The sequence below is a fragment of the Ranitomeya variabilis genome, chromosome 4, assembly GCF_051348905.1.
Source record: "Ranitomeya variabilis isolate aRanVar5 chromosome 4, aRanVar5.hap1, whole genome shotgun sequence".
NCBI lineage: Eukaryota > Metazoa > Chordata > Amphibia > Anura > Dendrobatidae > Ranitomeya > Ranitomeya variabilis.
In genome coordinates this window covers 494,974,214-494,998,349 of record NC_135235.1, presented here as the reverse complement: position 1 = coordinate 494,998,349, position 24,136 = coordinate 494,974,214, and the positions used below count along the sequence as shown (strand labels likewise).

Here is a 24,136-nt window from a genome sequence, read left to right as displayed (position 1 = left end):
TATATATGTAAAAAAATATAAACAATAAAAGTGCACATATTTGGTACTGCCGCATCTGTAACGACCTGCTCTATAAAACTATCGCACCAGTTAACCTCTTCAGTGAACACCGTAAAAAAATAAAAAAAAAAGGGGGCAAAAAAAACAATGCTTTATCATCATACCACCAAACATAATGAGTTATTAATTGTGATAAAGACAAATGTAAATAAAAATGGTACCACTGAAAACGTCATCTTGTCCTGCCATACAGCTCCATCAGCAAAAATAAGCCGCCATACAGCTCCATCAGCGGAAACATAAAAAAGTTATAGCTTTCAGAATAAATCAATGCAAAAATTATTTTTTCTATAAAAAAGTTTTTATTGTGTAAAAGCGCCAAAACATAAAAAAAAGTATATAAATTGGGTATTGCTGTAATCGTACTGAACAGAAGAATAAAGCTGCCTTACCAATTTTACCACACACGGAACGGTATTAAAAAAACAAAAAACAATTCCTGAATTGCTGGTTTTTGTTCATTCTGTCTCTCAAAAATCAGAATAGAAAGCGATAAAAAATGTCATGTGCCCAAAAATGGTACCAATAAAAATGTCAGCTCGTCCCGCAACAAATAAGCCAGCGCGACTGTCAGCAGAAATATGGAAAAATTATAGCTGTCTAAATATTGTGATGCAAAAACTATTTTTTGCAATAAAAGTGTCCTTTAGTGTGTGACAGCAGCCAAACATAAAAACCAAATATAAATCTGGTATCGCTGTAATCGCACGGACCCGAAGAATAAAGTCGCCAAATCACTTATACCACACAAGGAATGGCGTAAAAAATAAATAAAACCAATTCTTCACATGCTGTTGATTTTTTCATTCTGCCTCCCAAAGATCGCAGTAAGGCTCGGCACACATTTATCCTGTGCTCACATCGGGGTGTCCGTGTAAATCTCTGAAACAGGTGATTCAGACAGAACCTCCGGCGGAAGATTCCCTATAATGAGGGAGATGGAGGCACTGTGGACGTCGTCTGACCTGCGATCCGGCGGTGTCCGTCTTTTTAGGATTGTATAAAAGTGCCGTCCGGCCACAGTTTTGTGCACTTCTGAAAAGAAGGACACCACTGAACAGAGGCCACGCGAGAGTAAATCTGCTGCCTCATTATAGTGAATGGATCCCTCTAGGGTTTCATCTGAATTACATCATTCAGATTTAGATTTATATGGAAACCCCAAAGTAAGTGCTCAACGTACAGCACCGGATAAATATGATCCCAAACGTTATGTAAAATTTTCCCAATTAAATCTTCAACTCAATCCACGAAAAAAGCAAGTCCTCACTCACATCTGTCATCTGTTAACAGAAATATAGGGGGTTTCCATGTTACTGGTAGCACAAAGGCTCTGGAAAAGCGAAATGGCTCCTCACCCCCCAAAAGAAATTAATCGAATTCTCCACTCCCAAATCCAAATGCCCCCCTCTCTGTGAGCCCAAGTGTGCCTAAACTACATTTAGCGCCCACATGTTTGGCATTTCTGTAGTAAGGAGAGCCCGCCTAATTTACGGGTGCGCATCACCAGAAGCATGAGCTAGGGATAATGTACTGGTCACTACAACGGCAGTTTGTAATTTTCACTCGGCAACATCCACTGCTGCTCGTTACTGGAAAACATCTATGGTGTCAAAATCGTCACTACACCTGTAGATAAATTCCCAAAGGGGTAAAATTTCCAAAATGCGGTCACTTGAGGGGGAAATCTGCTTTTCTATCACTTAGGGGCTCTTTATATGGATTCCGCAAACTATTCTAGGAAAATCTGTGCTCCAGGAGGCAAATAGCGCTCCGTCCCTCCCAAGTCTCTCCGCATGGATAAGCAGTACTGTACAGCCACATATGGGGTATTTCTACATTCAGCAGAAATTGTTGGACACATTTTAGTGCCATTTTTACCCACATTTCCCAGTATGAAAATGTAAAACCTGGGGCTAACACACAATCTTGATGGTAAAAAAATATTTTTTTTTTCTTCACTGCTCAATGGTATAAAATCTGTGACACACCTGTAGTGTCAATATAATCACTGAACCCCTACATGAATTCATTGAAAGTATAGTTTGTAAAGTTGGGTCACTTATGGGGGGGTTCTGCTACATCCCTTCTGAGCTTTGCACTTGCCTACAATTTCAGTGAATGACAGTTCTATAGTCATACCCAGGAGGAAGAGCTCCTTGGTTGACATTTCCCATTCTCTGGCTATCAATGTTGACAGGAAGTATTTGTCTGGAAACCGGAGGGGCACCGGATGTCACATCTGTCTCAGGCACAGGAGCGCTGCCTGCTAGGATTGCTGCCGTTTCTGAATTGTTGAAGGGAGAAGCTAGAAGAAAAGTAAAGACTCATTAGTAAGATTTCACCTGTACTTATCAATACAAGAAAAGCAAAAAAAAAAAAAAAGTTTGTCCAGTTACACAAACATTATCATAAATTGAAAAATGTGTGTGTGTTTGTGTGTACGTATGGTCATCTGGACAACTCAACTCTTCACACTTTCTAAAATATGTAAACTAAAAAAAAAAAAAAATAAGGATTTGTTGTGGGATTTTTTTTAGCTACCTGTAGTTCATTTTGTACTTTAGCTGGCTTTTTTAGCTTGCATAGATTTTATTGATCCTTGTAGTTTTTAAAGGCTAGAGCCGACCGCTCAGATTTAGATTTTTAATTGAGAAAATTATTTTATGAAGGACTAGTCTGACAGTGAGTTTTGACTGTTTTGACTGAGCTAAGCATCCCATGCCATCTAACTTGGCATGGCTTCTGAGCTCAGTGGTTGGATAAAGCCATGATGTGCACTGCTGATGTGATGTTACCACAGCAGCAAATACCCGAGTAGGAGCGGTGAGCCAGTGAAGGAAAACCAGGGATGACAATATCTCAGAGCATTCCAGGTCCACTGGCAACACTCCACCACCCACCCTGCTGGAAAGCTCTTCCTCAGCACAGATTTCCTACTATAAGTGCAAATTATCAGCAGAATACAGATTGTTTTTCAATGAAAAGTCAGCCCAGTGCTCCAAACCCAAACCCTTCTGCTCTGCAACAAGAGCTAGTCATGCCCTTATCTCCTGAAGCTCTTTATACTTTAGAACCCTCCACCTACAACCTATTCTGTTGCTGATTCCCATAAGGACAAAATACAACCCCACCCCCTGAAAAATGATGTACCTATTTCACCACAACTCTCTGCGTCGCCTGATTATGCCAGCTGTATTGACCTACTGTATATACATCACCCCCCTTGACTATTAAGCTGGACTATTCTCTCAGCTGTTGGGAATAGCAGTATTCACAAAGGTTTCCGGTTCTGAGGTAGACATCCTTGCATTCCCATCCAATTTATCAATTTTGCTTGAAAGTAGAGAAAAGACCCATTTAGAGCTCCTTCCACGCCCTATTACTACATTAACTCAGCTACTTGCTTGCTCCTCCTGACTAGAGTTGAGCGAATTTGTTCTGGTCCCCGGTTATTCGGCAAGCTACAGTACATACCGAATAAGCTGCAGAGGGAACCCAGATACATGCCGGCTGATCAGAGACACTGCTGCATGTGTCACAGTCACAGCACATGCATGGAGAGCCCAACACACAGGCTGTGTATGCATGTGCTGTGACACAGCCACGAGGCATGAAGCTGCGGCGCCGATCAGATGGCGCGCGCCATGTATCCGGGTTCCCTCTGCAGCTTATTCAGTAAGCGCTACAGCTTGCCGAATAAGCGTGTACCCGAGCAAATTCGCTCAACTCTACTCCTGACCCACTTTTCCACCCATAATATCTACTCCAGTTATAGTAAAAAGTAGAGTACTTACAGGGCCTTTAATTCATGCCTTTTCACAAGCCACTCATTCACAATCATTCATCAGTCGCGCAGATTTTCAGAGTAAAACAAAGCGGTTTGTAATGAGGGAGCTAGTGGGGCTTTCGGGCTGCCTGTAGTAAGGGCAGAATGAAAATACTTGACACTCTCTTTAAGGGGAGTCTATTGGCACAACATAACTGTAGTACAGGTGCTCGGTGCGCCCTTGTCATGGCCAATCATTTAAATGCGGAATCCCACCAGTCTCTGCCCTTCTCCGGTTCTATAACGCCAGTGCCATCAAAGAAGGGGGGTTGGAGATGAAGGGAAAGCAAGCAGGTGGGAAGGTGACCTTAAATGATTGACCACAACTGTACTTGGTTTAACAGTCGTTCTATGCTGACTAATTCCCATTAAATCTGTCTAATTGTGCAGTGATCCATCCTTTATTACTCCACAGATAGGGGGTTAAAGAAAGCAAGGGGTAGACCCTTATAGTAGTTGTAATGGAGGCTATATCTATTGTCAACCAGCTTCCATGGGTACAAGTACATTTCAGGCACTGCCCAGCAGAATTCAGCCTTTTATAGCGATAGGGATTTTTTGAAGGATTTAAATCACAGTTGAAGTTTTGTCATCCTACCTGAGATAGATGCTCTCTGAGGGGTAGGTGGTGGTGGTCGCGATGGTCTAGGTGGTCTGTTGGGCTTGAACCCTCCATTGGATAAGGATGGTGAATTGGTGTCACTAGGTCTGTGATTTTCACTAGGACATGTGCCATCTGTACTGTCAGCACTGAAAAACAATCTTGGATGAAGAGCTATCACACAAACAATCACTACAAATCCCAACAACATTCACAGCAGCAGCGATGCTCAAATTAGGCTACACAGAAGTTCATTACAGGATCTTAAGACTGTGGCACTAGTGTCGTTTTTCCATTTCTGCTGCATAGAAGAGGTCCATTGCGTCAGCCACTAAAATCTCAAGTTACTCGGTAGTCAATAGGTTTCACTCCACCAGAGATTTCCCACTACAGGGTGTGATACCACATAAAAGACAGGGTCTATCATATACTATAAACCTCACTTTTAGTATGCCAATATTAATAAGGTGAATACAATGGAATACTCTAATAGAAAGAATTTAGTTCTACTCCAAACAACGTTAAGGTGAAGATCTGAAACTCTATATAAAAAGATCCAATTTCCCATGTGGCTCTAGAACCAGAAACCATCCTTCTTCCTATGTTACTACAGCAGTTACTCCATTCAGGACTCCGGATAACAGTCACGGCTTTCTTTCAATGTGTAAAATCAGTTTGGCATTATTTTCATAAAAGTCCAGAAATACTTAACAATTATCTAAATGACATGCCGAGCCTGCAGCAGCCTGCAGCTGTTAACCTGTTAAATCGAGCTGTCAATCTCTGACAGTGGGATTTAATACGAGCCCGCAGGGAATCGGGACATTCCATGCTCCCATTGACGCACCGGCAACATGATAGCAGGGTGCCGATTAGTTGTCTTTACAGCCCGGGGTGTGCTGCTAACCCCCATGCCTGTCATTGCAATCCTCCTGTGATCGCCGGTCCATGTCTGACAGGAGAACGTGATTGCTACCATACAAAGCAGTGCATCAACACTTATTTATAGCACAAGAGATCGGATGACGACCGCTTCAAGTCCCCTAAGGGGACTAATAAATACAGTGAAAAAAAAATAACTAGATCACCCTCCTTTTGTTCCATTGAAAATAAAACCATTAAAAAAAAACTACATTTGGCATCGCTGCGTTCGGAAACAACTGATGTCTAAAAATATAAAATAAATCAAAATCGGTAGACAGCGTAACAATAAAAAAAAAAAAAAAAAAAAGGCAAAGCATCAGACTTAGAGTTTTTGGCTATTGCATAGAGCAACCATTATCATCTGGAAAGGATGCAGGAGTACTAAACACCACAGCAGAGGAACTACATACAAGTTATTAAACAAACTGCAGATGGCGCTAGGTAAACTGTAAGTTTCCTATGGTCCCTCCAGTATAAGCTGCAGAGGTTTCTATACTCCAACAAGGATATGTGGTAGCATTTTGTCACAATCAAGGTGTGTCACTTTCAAAACGGAATACCAGGTTTTGTACACATGCAATCCAAATTCAACCACTGTCAATCAAAATGGTCTTCTCTGACTTTTCCTTGAGTACCCCAGACAAGCAATGAGAACTCTCCATCAGGAAATGTCACTTTTACCCTATAAGGCAATGTACACACAATGCATTTTTTGCGGCTTTTTTATGCAAATTAAAAGCTACTTTTTACAGAACCAGCAAAAGCTACGGGATTTCAGAAATCTCATGCACACTGTTTTTTTTTCCCTGGCTGAATTGGAAATCTGCTGCATTTTTGAAAATTGTAGCATGTCACTTTCACAATAGAAAGCAAGGAGTAAACGCAAAAAAAGCAGCTAAAATTGCAGGCATCAGGTTCTGCTGCGTTTTTGATGCAGAATACTCAGGAACAAGCACTAAACTGTGGCAGGAAAAAAAATGCAGCACAAAAAACGTAGCAAAACATGCTTTTCTAAAGCAGCTTCTTTACTGGAAGAAAGCAGGGTTTGCCGCTAGAAAAAAATGCAGCAAAAATACAACGTGTGAACATAGCCTTACAGTTTGATATATCAGTCATGTATAAACACACCAGCCATTATTGTACCATTATAAATGTAGCATGGCCTTACCCGGCAACAGCTGAATCCATCTGTACTCTCGAGTTATCAGATGCTACACAGGAATAGAATGAAGAAATTAGCTAAAATTTCCCTGTATGTTCACTACAAACCTTATTAAAATGGAGTTACCTGTGCCAACATATGCCAATCTAAAGGGGAAGAGTACACTCTGCAAATTGTAGTGTTAAGAGAGGACACGTCAGCCCTACCAGCATGACTGGTTATTTACAGTGGCTTGAAAAAGTATTCATCCCCTTTGGTTTTACCTATTTTGTTACATTACAACCTGTGTTTAAATATTTTTGGAATCCGATTTGTGTGTGATGCAACAACATTAAATAGTCTAAGTTGGTGAAGTGAGAAAAATATAGACAAATTAAATGTATGAAATCAAATAACTAAAAATTGGCAGGTGTAAATGTATTCACCTGTTTTGCTATGAAGCACCTACAAATTTTGGGTTTAAGCAATTACCTCCATAAGTCACATGCTTAGTGAAGGGAAGTCCACCTGTGTGCAATCTGAGTGTCATATGGTCTGTCAGCATAAACACACCTTCTCTGAAAGGCCACAGAGGCTGCAACACCATCAAGCAAGAGGCACTAACCTAACACCATGAGGACAAAGGAGATCTCCAAACAAGTCAAGGACAAAATTGTTGACAAGTACAAGTCGGGGTTGGGTTATGAAGAAACATCAAATCCATCATCATCAAATGGAAAGAACATTTCCACCAAAACTCTCAGCCCGAGCAAGGAGGGCATTAATCAGAGAGGAAGCACAGAGACCAGTAGTAATCCAGAAGGAACTGCAGAGTTCCCAAGCTGAGGATAGAGTATATGTCCATATGACCACAATAAGCTGTACATTCCATACAGGTGGCCTTTATGGAATGAGTGGTCAGAAAAAAAGCCTTTACTTAAGGTACCGTCACACTAAGGGACGCTGCAGCGATACAGACAACGATGCCGATCGCTGCAGCGTCGCTGTTTGGTCGCTGGAGAGCTGTCACACAGACGGCTCTCCAGCGACCAACGATGCCGAGGTCCCTGGGTAACCAGGGTAAACATCGGGTTACTAAGCGCAGGGCCGCGCTTAGTAACCCGATGTTTACCCTGGTTACCAGTGTAAAATGTAAAAAAACAAACAGTACATACTCACCTTCGCGTCCCCCGGCGTCCGCTTCCTGCACTGACTGAGCGCCGGCCCTAACAGCAGAGCAGTGACGTCACCGCTGTGCTGTGCTTTCACTTACGGCCAGCACTCAGTCAGTGCAGGAAGCGGACGGCGGGGGACGTGTGACAGACATCAGAGGGTGAGTATGTACTGTTTGCTTTTTTACATTTTACACTGGTAACCAGGGTAAACATCGGGTTACTAAGCGCGGCCCTGCGCTTAGTAACCAGATATTTACCCTGGTTACCATTGTAAAACATCGCTGGTATCGTTGCTTTTGCTGTCAAACACAACGATACACGGCGATCTGACGACCAAATAAAGTTCTGAACTTTAATCAACGACCAGCGATATCACAGCAGGATCCTGATCGCTGCTGCGTGTCAAACACAACGATATCGCTATCCAGGACGCTGCAACGTCACGGATCGCTAGCGATATCGTTTAGTGTGACGGTACCTTTACACACAAAAATTGTATGGGTCATTTTGAGTTTGCCAAAAGACATGTGGGAGACTCCCCAAATGTATGAAGGAAGGTACTGTAGTCAGCAGAGACCAAAATTGAACTTTTTGGCCACAAAAGGTAAACACTATGGCAACAAATTAACACAGCTCATTAACCCAAGAACACCATCCTCAGAGTAAAACATGGTGGCAGCATTATGCTGTGGGGATGGGGATGTTTTTCAGCAGCAGTGACAGGGAAAATGGTCCAAATCAAGGAGAAGATGGATGGTGTGAAATTCAGGAATATTATTGAGCAAAACCTTTTTCAGTCTGAGAGCAGGACGGAGGTTCACTTTCCATCAAGACAAAGCATACTGTTTAGTTAAAGACCAATCCAATTGAGAATCTGTGGTCAGACTTGAAGATTGCTGTTCACCAGAGGAAACCATCTAACTTGAAGGAGCTGGAGCAGTTTTGCCTTGAGGAACGGGCAAAAATCCCAATGGCAAGATGTGGAAAGCTCATAGGGACTTATTCAAAGCAACTTGCAGCTGTAATTGTTGCAAAAGGAGGCTGACTTTAGGGGGGGTGAACAGTTATGCACACTGAGGTTTTCAGTTATTTTGTCCTATATGTTTTTTGGTTCACAATAAAAAGAAAACCAAACGTTCACAGTTGTAGGCATGTTCTTTACATGAACTGATGCAAATCTTGAACAAAAAAACAAAAAAAAAAAAACTGAAAATCTAGGTTGTGACATCACAAAATATGAAAGATGTCAAGGGGGAGAATACTTTCACAAGCTACGTTTCTATATAATAATATTGATAATAAAATGGTTGTAGGATGTCCCTTAAGTATAGGGAACTTTTACATAAAAAGTCCGACACCTAAATTTAAACCACAAAATCTGCAATACGGAGAATCTATTCACTTTGCGATTGTGAACTACATTCGCCGTATGAGCTGACAAATACCCATAGGAAATATCCATTGAGCTGCAACCACCAGCAAATGCTCAAAGCATGTCCATGTTGGCATACAATGGGATGGCGTCTACACCCTACTTGCCACTTGGCATAGAAAAATTGCAAAATGGATTTAACCATTTCAAGCAAAGATAGCGTTGTATCCTTTTTTATTTTATAAAAAGGGAGCAATTAAGTCCAAGAAGAATGTATCGATTTTATTCACTTCTATAGTGCCATTAATTCCACAACGCCATCCGGACATTATCGGCATAGAAGGTATACATAAAGAAGAACTCCATTCAATAATTAGTTCTCTCTACACCTCTCTGCTTACACCTTACCTGATACACAAGTGGCATCTCCGTTGGCCATCAGCTCGGGATCCACCTGCAGCCCATTCAGACACACTGAAAGGTCACCCACCGTCTCTCGGTCTCCTTGCAGCTGTAAATTCACCATCACTTCCTCCACTGAAATGGAAATCGTGCAAATATAGTTTTTACAATGTATTTTGTATATGCTAAAGATAAATATCCCTCAGTCAAGTGACAGTATGTGGACCTCCGGGAATTTGTAGCTTCTGATAAAATCCGTGCCACAGCTATTATCACAGGAGTTGTCAATGAAACTCTTTGGGTATGATCACAATGCATAAATCAAGGGCAAACCGATAACTTGCATTCAGCAACGAAATCCATGTGAAAAGTGCTCATAAACCACCTCCCTATTGTTTTCTATGGGAATTCCTGCAACATTATATACGACAGTAATTGCTTCTTCCACAGATTTGAAATCCACATAGTAAAAAAAAAAAAATCAATGTCACTCATTGATCTGGAATCCACATGAAAACTACATCGGGTAGCCACGAGAGGCTTTCTCCCAATGAATGGAGCCGATCAATGTGCGAACCTGCAGGTATTCTGCCTCAAACCTCTCTCTAGAGTTCTTGTACATGTGCTTGTTTTAGGATTACCAGCAACTTTGCTATATTTACTGATGTAAACATCTTTGGGTCTTTCCTTACCCTCCGTATTTGCATTTGCCCTTTAACCACAGTGCGTAACCTCAACGCTTGTTCATCTACCTGATATGCCTCTGTTTGCACATATACAAGTGTCTAGGGGTACCGTCACACAGTCACACTTTGGACGCTACGACGGCACGATCCGTGACGTCGCAGCGTCGTATGAGTATCGCTCCAGCGTCGTAGACTGCGGTCACACGTTGCAATCACGGCGCTGGAGCGATGCCGAAGTCCCCGGGTAACCAGGGTAAACATCGGGTTACTAAGCGCAGGGCCGCGCTTAGTAACCCGATGTTTACCCTGGTTACCAGCGTAAACGTAAAAAAAACAAACAGTACATACTTACATTCCGGTGTCTGTCCTCCGGCGTCTCAGCTTCTCTGCACTGTGTAAGCACAGCGGCCGGAAAGCAGAGCGGTGACGTCAGACGTCACCGCTGTGCTCGCTTTCTGGCTGGCCGGCGCTCACAGTGCAGAGAAGCTGAGACGCCGGAGGACAGACACCGGAATGTAAGTATGTACTGTTTGTTTTTTTTACGTTTACGCTGGTAACCAGGGTAAACATCGGGTTACTAAGCGCGGCCCTGCGCTTAGTTACCCGATGTTTACCCTGGTTACAAGCGAACACATCGCTGGATCGCTGTCACACACAACGATCCAGCGATGTCAGCGGGAGATCCAACGACGAAAGAAAGTTCCATACGATCTGCTACGACGTACGATTCTCAGCAGGGTCCCTGATCGCTGCTGCGTGTCAGACACAGCGATATCGTATGGATATCGCTGGAACGTCACAGATCGTACGGTCGTAGCGATCAAAGTGTGACTGTGTGACAGTACCCTTAGTCTTATAGGTTTAGTCACTGGATTTTGTAATTTATTATGCACCTGGGCGCCTTGGCTCTATCACTATTACATTGTACATGCACACAGCACATGGTCAATTTATTATTATTTTTTTTTTTTTAAGTTAGCCCATTCTCATTTTTCCAGTTCAATTTGTTAGTATTTGTGCAATTGCTCTATACACCAGTTTGCTGCTCCTTTTGAAAACTTGCGTACAAACACCTAATTTAGATGGTACTTCTGATCCCTACTCTGTATATTTATTGACTTGCCCACTAGACTGCTCCATTGTATTATAGTGACCTTTATTTGTGAACCAGTCTGCATGTCTTCTCTCAATGATCTACATCTAATATTTGTATTTACCGGTGATTAACATACATGTACAGTATCTATGAAGACATCTGACCAGGCATTACTCTGACCTTATTTCCCCCGCCATTATTAATTTTATTGGTTTTAATTGCTAATTACAGATTAATTCATTTTATTATTTGGCTAAAAAAAAAAGACCAAAGGATCGTGTCCTATAGATTAAAAGCTAAAATTCAAGGACACGTAGAACACAGGGGTATTCCTATTTTAAAACCAGGATAATGCATAAATGTCAAATACCCAAATTCACGCCAACACGGAGAATGCAGGTTTAGTGATCTAATTTTGCAGACTGCCATCAATATACCCTAGTCATCTAACACTTCATCTATGCCCATGCTTAAACAGAGGTGGCAACTGCACCTTATATTAAGCATTTAGGGCATATCCTGCAAACATCAGAAGGTTTTGAGATGAGAAACCCTTTATCTAGATCCTTATCTGGACTCATCCCAAAAGGTAAGGGTACCGTCACACATTGAAATTTCCATCGCTACGACGTTACGATTCGTGACGTTCTAGCGATATCGTTACGATATCGCTGTGTCTGACACGCTACTGCGATCAGACACCCTGCTGAGAATCGTACGTCGTAGCAGATCGTTTGGAACTTTCTTTCGTCGCTTGATCACCCGCTGACATCGCTGGATCGTTGTGTGTGACAGCGATCCAGCGATGTGTTCGCTTGTAACCAGGGTAAACATCGGGTAACTAAGCGCAGGGCCGCGCTTAGTAACCCGATGTTTACCCTGGTTACAAGCGTAAACGTAAAAAAACAAACCGTACATACTCACCCGTCGGTGTCCTTCAGGTCCCTTGCCGTCTGCTTCCTGCTCTGAGTGCCGGCCAGAAAGTGAGAACAGAGCGCAGTGGTGCTGCGCTCTGCTCTCACTGTACGGCTGCACTCAGAGCAGGAAGCAGACGGCAAGGGACCTGAAGGACACCGACGGGTGAGTATGTACTGTTTGTTTTTTTACGTTTACGCTGGTAACCAGGGTAAACATCGGGTTACTAAGCGCGGCCCTGCGCTTAGTTACCCGATGTTTACCCTGGTTACCCGGGGACTTCGGCATCGCTCCAGCGCCGTGATTGCAACGTGTGACCGCAGTCTACGACGCTGGAGCGATGATCATACGACGCTGCGACGTCACGAATCGTGCCGTCGCAGCGATGAAAATTTCAATGTGTGACGGTACCCTAACTCTCGCTCTCTATTTTTACAAACTATTCAGCTATTAGAATACATAGCGTCACCTGTATTACATGACCTCCGTAGCAATACGCACAACACTTACATTTTGTATGAATATTTATGAAGCAAATAAATTATACATGGGGCATTCTTACTGGTTCCCTTTAATGTAGTAACTGGAAAGGAGATGCCAGCTGAACAGTAATGCCTCTGGGAACAACGCTTCTGTGTAGTCAGCGGGATCAGTATCTACTGTGAGCCTGGGTCACAAGAGTAATCAGGCGATTACTTCAGGGAACCGTATGTAATCTGGTAACATCCGAAGGTGAACATAGCACTGATGAGACTACGGCAGGAGCATGTTGTAATGTAATAGGCGGGGAAATGGGCTGTATACTCACACTTCATATTATTAGCTAGCAGGGTTTCCTGCAGGTTCAGCGATGCAGAGCCAAGGAGGGCATCTGACTTTAAGGTCTGATGGCTCCATACACGGAAACTTAACACACTGAATGGGGTGACAATGCTGCAGACAGAGGAGAAAGTTACAGGTTATCCTTTACACAAGACAAGCAAATCTGTGCAGTGAGGAGAGACTACACCTCTGTGCTGCAGCTACAGGAACAAAATAGCCAGCTATAGCTCCCCTATATGTAACATTATAGATTACTGCTCAACTGCACAATACAGAAACCCACCACCTACAACACTAACATGCACGACTAGTCTGGTCTACTAATACATCGGTAATAAACTGCACCGCTACAGCACTTAGATAATGGGGTGAGTGATAGGGTGAAGCAAGACATCCTAAGTATTTCCCCCTTTCCCCAACCATAGACACTTACACAGTAAGGTGCTGCTTCCATTTAGGACTGTGGGTGTTATTCCGAGTTTCTGTTTTCTTTGATTGTCCATCGACTGACACTTCTACATAAGGGTTTGGGCCAAACCAATTCTTTCTGCCGTCTTTCAGTTTGGCGGACATAACTAAATTATAAAAATAACGGTAATACATTTTCATCAATCCTCCAAAAAAAAAATTAGAAGTTAAAGACATTCCTTGCAAGAAATCACAAATCTTAAGGTGTCCATATAGAATAGCTCAAAATTAGCCCAAACTACCACTGCTAGCCAACTCTCTCCTCAATGGCAGTTATAGGAGGCAAGATAGATTGGGCTTGTTAAATTATACCATGAAAGATCCTAATAGCCACAGGTTTCTGCTCCTGCCCTATTGCCCTCTCCCGGAGAACACATGTGCAATGTTGGATGTGAGGATGAAGAGGAATTGCTCGCTGACCAGACATTCCCTTGACAGTTTTATCAATAGTGATAGGGAATCTGCTGATAAGTGTCTATTTCCAACAAAGGTAAAGGCCCCGTCACACACAGCGACGCTGCAGCGATACAGACAACGATGCTGATCGCTGCAGCGTCGCTGTTTAGTCGCTGTGTGGTCGCTGGGGAGCTGTCACACAGACCGCTCTCCAGCGACCAACGATGCCGAGGTCCCCGGGTAACCAGGGTAAACATCGGGTTGCTAAGCGCAGGGCCGCGCTTAGTAACCTGATGTTTACCCTGGTTACCAGTGTAAAATGTAAAGTAACAAACACTACATACTCACCTTCGCGTCCCCCGGCGTCCGCTTCCTGCACTGACTGAGCGCCGGCCCTAACAGCAGAGCGGTGACGTCACCGCTGTGCTGTGCTTTCACTTTCCGGCCGGCAGTCAGTCAGTGCGGGAAGCGGACGGCAAGGGACCTGACGGACACCGGAATGTGAGTATGTACTGTTTGTTTTTTTTTATATTTACGATGGTAACCAGGGTAAACATCGGGTTACTAAGCGCGGCCCTGCGCTTAGTAACCCGATGTTTACCCTGGTTACCAGTGAAGACATCGCTGAATCCGTGTCACACACACCGATTCAGCGATGTCAGCGGGACCTCAACGACCAAAAAAAGGTCCAGGCCATTCAGACACGACCAGCGAACTCGCAGCAGGGGCCTGATCGCTGGTACGTGTCACACATAGCGAGATCGCTACTGAGGTCGCTGTTGCGTCACAAAACTTGTGACTCAGCAGCGATCTCGCTAGCGATCTCGCTATGTGAGACGGGGCCTTAAGAAGAGTCCTAAGCCTCCAACACTGGATGGAGACCGATACCGCTACTTTAAGGTACCTTCACACTAAGCGACGCTGCAGCGATATCGACAACGATGCTGATCGCTGCAGCGTCGCTGCGTGGTCGCTGGAGAGCTGTCACACAGACAGCTCTCCAGCGACCAACTATGCGAAGTCCCCTGGTAACCAGGGTAAACATCGGGTTACTAAGCGCAGGGCCGCGCTTAGTAACCCAATGTTTACCCTGGTTACCAGCGTAAATGTAAAAAAAAAACAAAAAACACTACATACTTACATTCCGGTGTCCGTAACGTCCACCCGCGTCCGCTTCCTGCACTGACTGAGTGCCGGCCCTAAGGCACAGCACAGCGGTGACGTCACCGCTGTGCTCTGCTTTTACTTTACGGCCGGCACTCACAGTCAGTGCGGGAAGCGGACGCCGGGGGACGTGTGACAGACAGCAGAAGGTGAGTATGTACTGTTTGTTTTTTTTACTTTTACAATGGTAACCAGGGTAAATATCAGGTTACTAAGCGCGGCCCTGCGCTTGGTAACCCGATATTTACCCTGGTTACCTTTGTAAAACATTGCTGGCATCGTTGCTTTTGCTGTAAAACACGACGATACACGCCGATCTGACGACCAAATAAAGTTCTGGACTTTCAGCAACGACCAGCGATATCATAGCAGGATCCAGATCGCTGCTGCCTGTCAAACACAACGATATCGCTATCCAGGACGCTGCAACGTCACGGATCGCTATCGTTATCGTTGCAAAGTCGTTTAGTGTGAAGGTACCTTTACATGGTCACACTGTCAGACTTCCAATAGTAGGCAATTAAATCTGGAAATCAGTGGTGATCTCTGATCAGACTTCACCAGTGTGATCTTCTTACATGTACCCTTGACGCAAGATCACTTTCACTGGGCTTCCCTTTTAAGTAAACATGATCAACATAACACAGTAAAGTTGTGCCACACACGGCAATATAGCCAGCGTCTATTTTCGAGAGTTTGAACATAATGTCCCCTCCACATACTAATTGAAACTTTTCACAAATCCAATGTTTATTTTTGGATCTGGTATTAACTGGAAAGCTGTGATCTTGCATTAACACCATCAGTGATACTTAATACACGTGCTCGCATTTTATAGTCCTAACCGCATGGTTTCCCTGTAAACACAATTGTGATGTTTGCTGTGAAAATTCAGATCTGAATGTTGTGAAAAGCAGCTACAGTACTTCCATAGAAGGTTTACCTTATAGAATGCATTTGCCTTCATTTTAAGTAAGGGTACTTTCACACTGGCGTTTTTTGCAATACGTCGCAATGCGTCGTTTTGTCGAAAAAACGCATCCTGCAAAAGTGCTTGCAGGATGCGTTTTTTCACCATTGACTAACATTAGCGACGCATTGCCACACGTCGCAACCGTCGTGTGACGGTTGCGCCGTGTTGTGGCGGACCGTCGGCTGCAAAAAACGTTCCATGTAACTTTTTTGCCGCCGACGGACCGCCATTTCCGACCGCGCATGCGCGGCCGGAACTCCGCCCCCACCACCCCACACCTCACAATGGGGCAGCGGATGCGTGGAAAAACAGCATCCGCTGCCCCCGTTGTGCGGCGTATACAACGCTAGCGTCGGTACGTCGGCCCGACGCGCTGCGACGGGCCGAGTACGACGCTAGTGTGAAAGAAGCCTAAGTTAGTTTGTTTCATAGGTGTATGTATGTACCCATGTACACTCCCTGACGGAAGTTGTGTCGCTTACCCATGTTATTTAAATAAAAGCTTATAACCCGCCTTTAAATTCATCCATTGGTTGTATAAATTATTCTTTTGAAAGCTGAAACCCTCCGAAATGTGGTTTAGGTTAAGAAAATAAATTGGCATCAATGCAGAAATATTGATCAGTTAATGGACGCAAAATGGTCAGATTTTGGCAAGACAACGGTTTTGTCGCCCACAGAAAGTAATGTGATATTCAAACAAATAATTAACTTAAAGCACAAATATATGTTGCATAACATTGGTGAATGAAGTTGTGGTGCTTTTAGAGTCATATTTAATATTTTGTGTTACTTCCATGAGCTTGAAGGACTGCATCCATGTGGTTCAACAATGATTCATACAATTTATTAATGAAGTCATCAGAAATAGCAAAGAATGCAGACTTACATGTCTCCCAGAGTTAATCTAGATTCTTTGGTTTTGTCTTCCAAGCTTCCTCTTTCATCCTACCCCAAACATGCTCAATGATTTTCATGTCTGGGGACTGGGCTGGCCAGTCCTTGAGCACCTTGATCTTTTTTGCCTGGAGGAACTTTGTAGTAGAGATGGATGTACGAGATTGACACCTCTGCTCTAACTGCATTCCTCGAGGGCCGCCAACAGGTCATGTTTTCAGGATTTCCTTAGCATTCCACAAGGTGCTGGAATCATTCTGTGCAGGTGATTAAATTATCACCTGTGCAATACAAGGAAATCCTGAAAACATGACCTGTTGGCGGCCCCCGAGGAATGCAGTTTGACTCCTCTGAGATAGAGCACCATCCTGCTGCTGAATTTGACCCCTTTTAGGATTTGGAATATAAGAGGTAGCTAATACTTCTTGATATTTTAGGCTATTGATATTGCCTTCCACCTTGCAAATGTTTCTCACACCCCCATACTGAATGTAACCGCAGACCATGATATTTCCACCACCAAATTTCACGGTTTTCTGGGTGTATTTTGGATCCATACGGGATCCAGTAGGTCTCCTGCAGTATTTGCGGCGGCTGTGGTGTAATTCTACTGAAGATTCATCAGAGAAATCCACCTTCTGCCACTTTCCCAGCATCCATCTGTTTAGCAGGCTGTTGGACTTTGCAAATGCCACACGGTTTTTTATTTGCCTTTTGTTTAATGCTGGCTTCTGGGCACTGATTCGACCATGGAGGCCATTTCGAGACAGAATCCTACAAACTGTTCTAGATGACACAGGGACTTGAGGTGGCCAGGCCTACTGGAGCTCTGCTGCAGTGGAAGAGGGGCTTGCTTTGGATTTTCTAACCAACAAACGTTCCTCCTGAGCAGTAGTCTTGCGGGGTCTGACAGACCTGGGCTTGTCAAACACATCTCCAGTCTCTTCAAATCTTTTTTTAAATTCTTTGTACTTGACGCTGAGACACATTAAAGGTGCCAGCCACCTCTGCAGTGGATCTGGTCTTCAGCCTCTTGATAATCCAGGCTTTGATCGCAGGGTGGATTTTTGCCATGTTGCCAGAGCTCAAGTTGCAGTTCAAGTGAAGGTCTGGGGTGCTGGGTTTCTTTTTATACACACACACTAATTAACTGATCATTTACTGAGCACAGGTGAGGATTTAAACTAGGATTGGGTGCATTATATGACCAGGCGACAAAACTTTTGTCTTGCCAAAATCTGACCATTCTGTGACCATTAACTGGTCAATATTTATGCATTGATGCTAATTTATTTTCTTAACCTAAACCACATTTCGGAGGGTTTCAGCTTTCAAAACAATAATTTATACAACCAATGGATGAATTTAACATCAGGTTATAAGCTTTTATTTATATAACATGGATAAGCGACATAACTTCTGCCAGGGAGTATGTATGTATGTATGTACGCAAGCACACATCTATATCTAAGGGTAAGTAATGAGAAATGGCAAACAAAAGACAAAATAAAAAAGACTGATTATTTCCATTCTGCCATGTACAGCTGAAGCCACAAGTTTACATACACTATATAAAAAGACACATATGCATGTTTTTCTCAGTATCTGACACGAAATCAGAATAAACCTTTCCCGTTCTATGTCAATTAGGATTACCCTAATTAATATTTGCCACATGTCAGAATAATGAGCAAGAGAGAAAGAGAGAGAGAAGGTTAAGGCGTTTTTATTACTTACTGCAAAGTCAAAAGTTTACATGCATTTCATTAGTATTTGGAACCATTGCCCTTAAACTGAATGATTTGGGTCAAACGTTTGTGATATCCTTCCACAAGCTTCTCACAATAGTTGGTCAGAATTTGGGCCCATTCCTCCTGACAAAACTGGTGTAACTGATACAGGTTTGTAGGTCGCCTTGCTCGCACCGGCCTTTACAGCTTTGCCCATAAATTTTCAATAGGATTGAGACTTTGTTATCCTTAAGCCACTCTGTTACCATTTTGGCAGTTTGCTTCAGGTCATTGTCCATTTGGAAGACCCATTTCCACCCAAGCTTTAACTTCCTGGCTGATGTCTTGAGATGCTGCTTCAGTATTGCCACAATCTACTTTTCTCATGATGCCATCTATTTTGTGAAGTGCACCAGTTCCTCCTGCAGCAAAACAACCCCGCAACATGATGCTGCCACCCCCGTGTTTCAGAGATGGGATGGTGTTCTTAGGCTTCCAAGCTTCTCCCTTTTTCCTCCAAATCTAATGATGGTCATTATGCCCAAAAAGTTAAATTTTAGCTTAATCAGACCACAGGACATGTCTCCAAAAATTAAGGTCTGTGTTCCTGTATGCATTTGCAAACAATCTGGCTTTTTATGTCTCTTTTGGAGTAATGGCTTCTTCCTGGCAGAGTGGCCTTTCAGCCCACGCTAATACAGTGCTCATTTCACTGTGGATATTGACAGAATCTTACCAGCTTCCGTCATCATCTTCACAATGTCTTTTGCTTTTGTCCTTGGGTTGATATGTACATGTCGGACCAAAGCACGCTCATCTCTGGGACACAGAACCCGTCTCCTTCCTGAGCAATATGATGGCTGGACATTCCCATCTTGTTTGTACTTGAGTATAATTGTTTGTACAGATGAACGAGGCACCTTCAGGTATCTTAAAATTGTACCCAAGGATGAGCCAGACTTGTGCAAGTCCACAATTCTCTTCCTGATATCTTGGCTAATTTCTTTAGACTTTCCCATGATGCTACACAAAGAAGCAGTGGGTTTCAGGTGTGCATTAAAAAACATCCACAGGTGTGTCTCTAATTAACTCAGATGTTGCCAAAGAGTTCAAAACTCGTACTATGACATACAAAGCCATCCACAACCAGTCTCCTCCATACATCTGTGACATTGTCTCCCGGTACTTACCTACACGCAACCTCTGATCCTCTCAAGATCTCCTTCTCTACTCCCCTCTCATCTCTTCTTCCCACAACCGCATCCAAGACTTCTCACGTTCTTCCCCCATACTCTGGAATGCTCTACCACAACACATCAGACTCTCGCCTACCATAGAAACCTTCAAAGAGAACCTGAAGACTCACCTCTTCCGACAAGCCTACAGCCTGCAGTGATCCTCAACCAGACTGAAGCGCCGCACAACCAGCTCTACCCTTCTCCTAGTGTATCCTCACCCATCCCCTGCAAACTGAGCCCTCGCGGGCAGGGTCCTCCCTCCTTCTGTACCTGTTAGTGCCTTGTTTTTTGCTCATGTTTATTGTACTTGTCTATATTTTCCCCCTTTTCACATGTAAAGCGCCATGGAATAAATGGCGCTATAAAATGTATAATATTATTACACAACAACAATAAACTACTTATCAGAATCTTCAAAACATGACATCATATAGGCTGTCCAGAATTGTTTAAAGGCATAGTAATCACAGTGTATGTAAACTTTTGACTTTACAGTAAGTAATAAAAATGCCTTTAAACATGCTCTCTCCTTATTCTGGAAATTTGGCAAATAATAATAAAGTTAATCCTAACTGACCTGACCTATAACGGGAAAGGTTTATTCTGATTTCATGTCAGATATTGAGGAAAACATGCAGATGTGTCTTTTTATATAGTGTATGTAAACTTCTGGCTTCAACTGTTTATGTTTGGTGTAGTAATAGGGCAGAAGCAGAGATCATGGAACTGTCTTGAATTGTGGCCGTTTGACCCTCGGCCAACTAAGATAGCACAGTCAGGGAGACTTTATCCCTATTGACGCCCATGGACTGGCATGGCACCAAGGGGTATAATGAAGGTCCCCAAGTCTGCCATCTCTGTTCACCTAAAGTTCTGATAGTGACTATCAGAATGCTGGACAGTGTTATATAAGGCATAATATACAGCAAGTATCTGTGTACTATGGATCATGTGTATAAATGGCTGAAAAAACAATGCCAGGGTTGTTTTTTGGGTAGAAAAAAAATGAAACAAAACATGATCGAAAGACTAGTCAGACCATGGATACACTAACTTTTTACTTTTAAAAGGGAATTCAGGTTTTTCCTTCCCCCATCTGAGAGCAGCATAAGGTAGGGGCAGAGAACCTGATTCCAGTGATGTGTCACTTATTTCATGCAGTAGTTGGGATAAAACAATTATCTGCTGCAGATCTACCAGTTCTCCAAGTGCTGAGCTCTGTGTAACCCCCACCCCTGATTGACAGCTGTGTACTCTGTGCATGGACATAAATTTGCTGATCAGTGGTGGGGGTGGGGTTATACAGTGCTCACGAAAATAGTTTACTAGTCCTCTAATTATAACGTTCTGCTGATAAAACAGTAATTTCATCAAAACTACAGCAAGCTGCCCAGAAAGCGAAATCGCTGGAATCAGGGCATCTGTCTCTGAAATGGTAAAAACCTGGTAACAAATACCCTTTAAATTACTTCTATACATAGAATTGTTTGTTTTTTTTGGCAGCCATTTATAAATAAAAACAATGAGTCTCGCCTGGTGTTCATTTTAGAGTACGTTAGAAGTTTCAAAGACATCTCTACTAAACGGGTTCACTTACCAGTAACCTGTAGTTGTGATTTCATGGTGAAGCCATTTACCGTTGGTTTTGGTGTTCCGCCATCCATTTCCCACCTTCAAATCTGTGTCTGCAGATAAAAAGAAAACACAGAAGCCCAAGAATTATTTTACTACATCCTAGTAAAACTTAAGAGTACTGTTTTTTTTCAGCACTCCGTCAACTATGCAACTATCTTTTCTTCTACTCACTCCCCCGTTTGACAAGTAGAATGGAAACACCTTGGTGTAAATGTATTCATACATATTCAGTAGGAATAACAAAGGAACAGCAGAGACTCAAGATAATATGCCCTGGCATGGCTATTTTATGAGGGTTACAATTCACTGAAACAGTGAAATCAGTCAACATGACATGTCCTTCTTAACTTAAGGTACCGTCACACTAAACGATATCGCTAGCGATCCGTGACGTTGCAGCGTCCTGGCTAGCGATATCGTTGAGTTTGACAGGCAGCAGCGATCAGGATCCTGCTGTGATATCGCTGGTCGTTGGTTAAAGTTCAGAACTTTATTTGGTCGTCAGATCGGCGTGTGTCGTCGTGTTTGACAGCAAAAGCAACGATACCAGCGATGTTTTACAATGGTAACCAGGGTAAATATCGGGTTACTAAGCGCAGGGCCGCCCTTAGTAACCCGATGTTTACCCTGGTAAAATGTAAAAAAACAAACAGTACATACTCACCCTCTGATGTCTGTCACACCTCCCTCGCCGTCCGCTTCCTGCACTGACTGTGAGCTCCAGCCGGCCGCAAAGTGAAAGTACAGCACAGCGGTGACGTCACCGCTCTGCTGTTAGGGCCGGCGCTCAGTCAGTGCAGGAAGCGGACGCCGGGGGACGCGAAGGTGAGTATGTACTGTTTGTTTTTTTTACATTTTACACTGGTAACCAGGGTAAACATCGAGTTACTAAGCGCGGCCCTGCGCTTAGCAACCCGATGTTTACCCTGGTTACCCGGGGACCTCGGCATCGTTGGTCGCTGGAGAGCGGTCTGTGTGACAGCTCTCCAGCGACCAAACAGCGACGCTGCAGCGATCGGCATCATTGTCTGTATCGCTGCAGCGTCGCTTAGTGTGACGGTACCTTAAGATCAGGGGTGTCAAATTCATTTTCACCAAGGGCCACATCAGCATTATGGTGGTCTTCAAAGGTCCGGGCTCATGCAGACATCTGTGCAGCACGGTACGAACATGGACTGCAAGGCACAGACTGGCCACGGGCTGTAAGAGAGAAGTCCCTGGATAATAGAGCAAAGACCTAACCTAACCTGGGTAATAGGGCCAAAAGCATCGTCACTGGGTAGGAGGGTCAAAAGAGACCAAACCTGGGTAATAGGGCCAAGAGCATAGTCTCTGGGTAGTAGGGCCAAGAGAGACCCAAAGGTGGATAATAGGGCCAAGAGCATCATCCCTGGGTAGTAGGTCCAAAAGAGACCCAAACCTGGGTAATACGGCCAAAAGCATCCTCCCTGGGTAGTAGGGCCAAAAGAGACCAAACCTGGGTAACAACAGGGCCAAGAGCATCGTCCCTGGGTAGTAGGGCTCAAAAGAGACTTAAACCTGGGTAATAGGGCCAAGAGTACTGTCCCTGGGTAGTAGGGCCAAAAGAGACCCAAACCAAGAGTGCTGTTCCAGAAATCAGGGTCCAAGATGGAACCAATAAAAGTGCTGACTGACTGCGTTCAGTTTGTGCAGGCTGACTTTATTCACTTGGTTTCAAAGATGGCACCGGCTCCATATGCTGGTGTCACCTCCTCTATTAAGCACCATGTTCAATCAGATTCCAAGACAGTTCCCGCCCCCTGTGCTGAATCCGCCCCATCTGCCCAGCACTGACTATCGATGCAGGACACAGCCAGTACACAGTAGAGAGGGTGGTGCAATCAGAGGGGGTGGGTGCCATCTTCGATTTTGAGCTCTGGCGCAAATCTCCACAGTGCTCCAACTGGCTCTCTGTACAGGAAAAATGAGAGAGCCGGTCCTTCTGCGTCCGGACCTCGCGGGCTACGTAAAATGACAGGGCGGACTTAATTTGGTCTACAGGCATACGTTTAACACCTCTGACTCAGCGGAAACATCACCAAGACAGACATGTCTGGATATAGGAATAATACAATTTACATGTGAAATAACTTACCGGATTGTCATCCACTTGCACCCATCTAAAATAACTATGAAGTATGTGTCAACAAATGCCACTTGCTTTGAAATGCATGATAGCCAACTTACAAGCAGAACGGACTGGTCATCTGAGACTAAAATATAAAAACACCCGGAACACCCGAATAAAATAAATATTAACTCAGCGTGCATATTAATGTATCCAGGAGTGCTCACTGCCATCTCCTGCTGGAATGTAAGAAAAACAGAAATAATGGAGAATGACAACACTAGTATGGATGAGCAAGAATTCTGATAGAATTACCTAGCGTGCTCTCCATACACCATCGCAATTCAAGGAAGTTTCTACAAATATCAATCTTCAACTTCAATATATAACAGAGGTCTGAATGACAAAAGAAGTCATTACAAGGACCACAGGAGATCAAATGAGGCAAAGGGCAATACTCCGTTCACGCACAAAGCAGATAATAAACTATTCAATGGACTCGTTAATAATCAATGGTGCTCAC

General features: G+C 43.6%; 1 protein-coding gene across 2 annotated transcripts in view; it reads right to left on the bottom strand.

Moving 5' to 3' along the window:
* ITCH (itchy E3 ubiquitin protein ligase) overlaps positions 1 to 24,136 on the bottom strand; it is a 79,353-nt gene that overhangs the window by 16,821 nt on the left and 38,396 nt on the right. For both annotated transcript variants that reach the window (XM_077251965.1, XM_077251966.1), the window contains exons 2-8: positions 21,487 to 21,574; positions 13,457 to 13,598; positions 13,010 to 13,134; positions 9,511 to 9,639; positions 6,583 to 6,625; positions 4,488 to 4,639; positions 2,203 to 2,368 (exon numbers count right to left, since the gene is read on the bottom strand). In XM_077251965.1, the coding sequence (XP_077108080.1) occupies positions 2,203 to 2,368; positions 4,488 to 4,639; positions 6,583 to 6,625; positions 9,511 to 9,639; positions 13,010 to 13,134; positions 13,457 to 13,598; positions 21,487 to 21,553 (824 nt within the window). In that variant the 5' untranslated portion in view covers positions 21,554 to 21,574. The remainder of the gene's footprint in view (positions 1 to 2,202; positions 2,369 to 4,487; positions 4,640 to 6,582; positions 6,626 to 9,510; positions 9,640 to 13,009; positions 13,135 to 13,456; positions 13,599 to 21,486; positions 21,575 to 24,136) is intronic.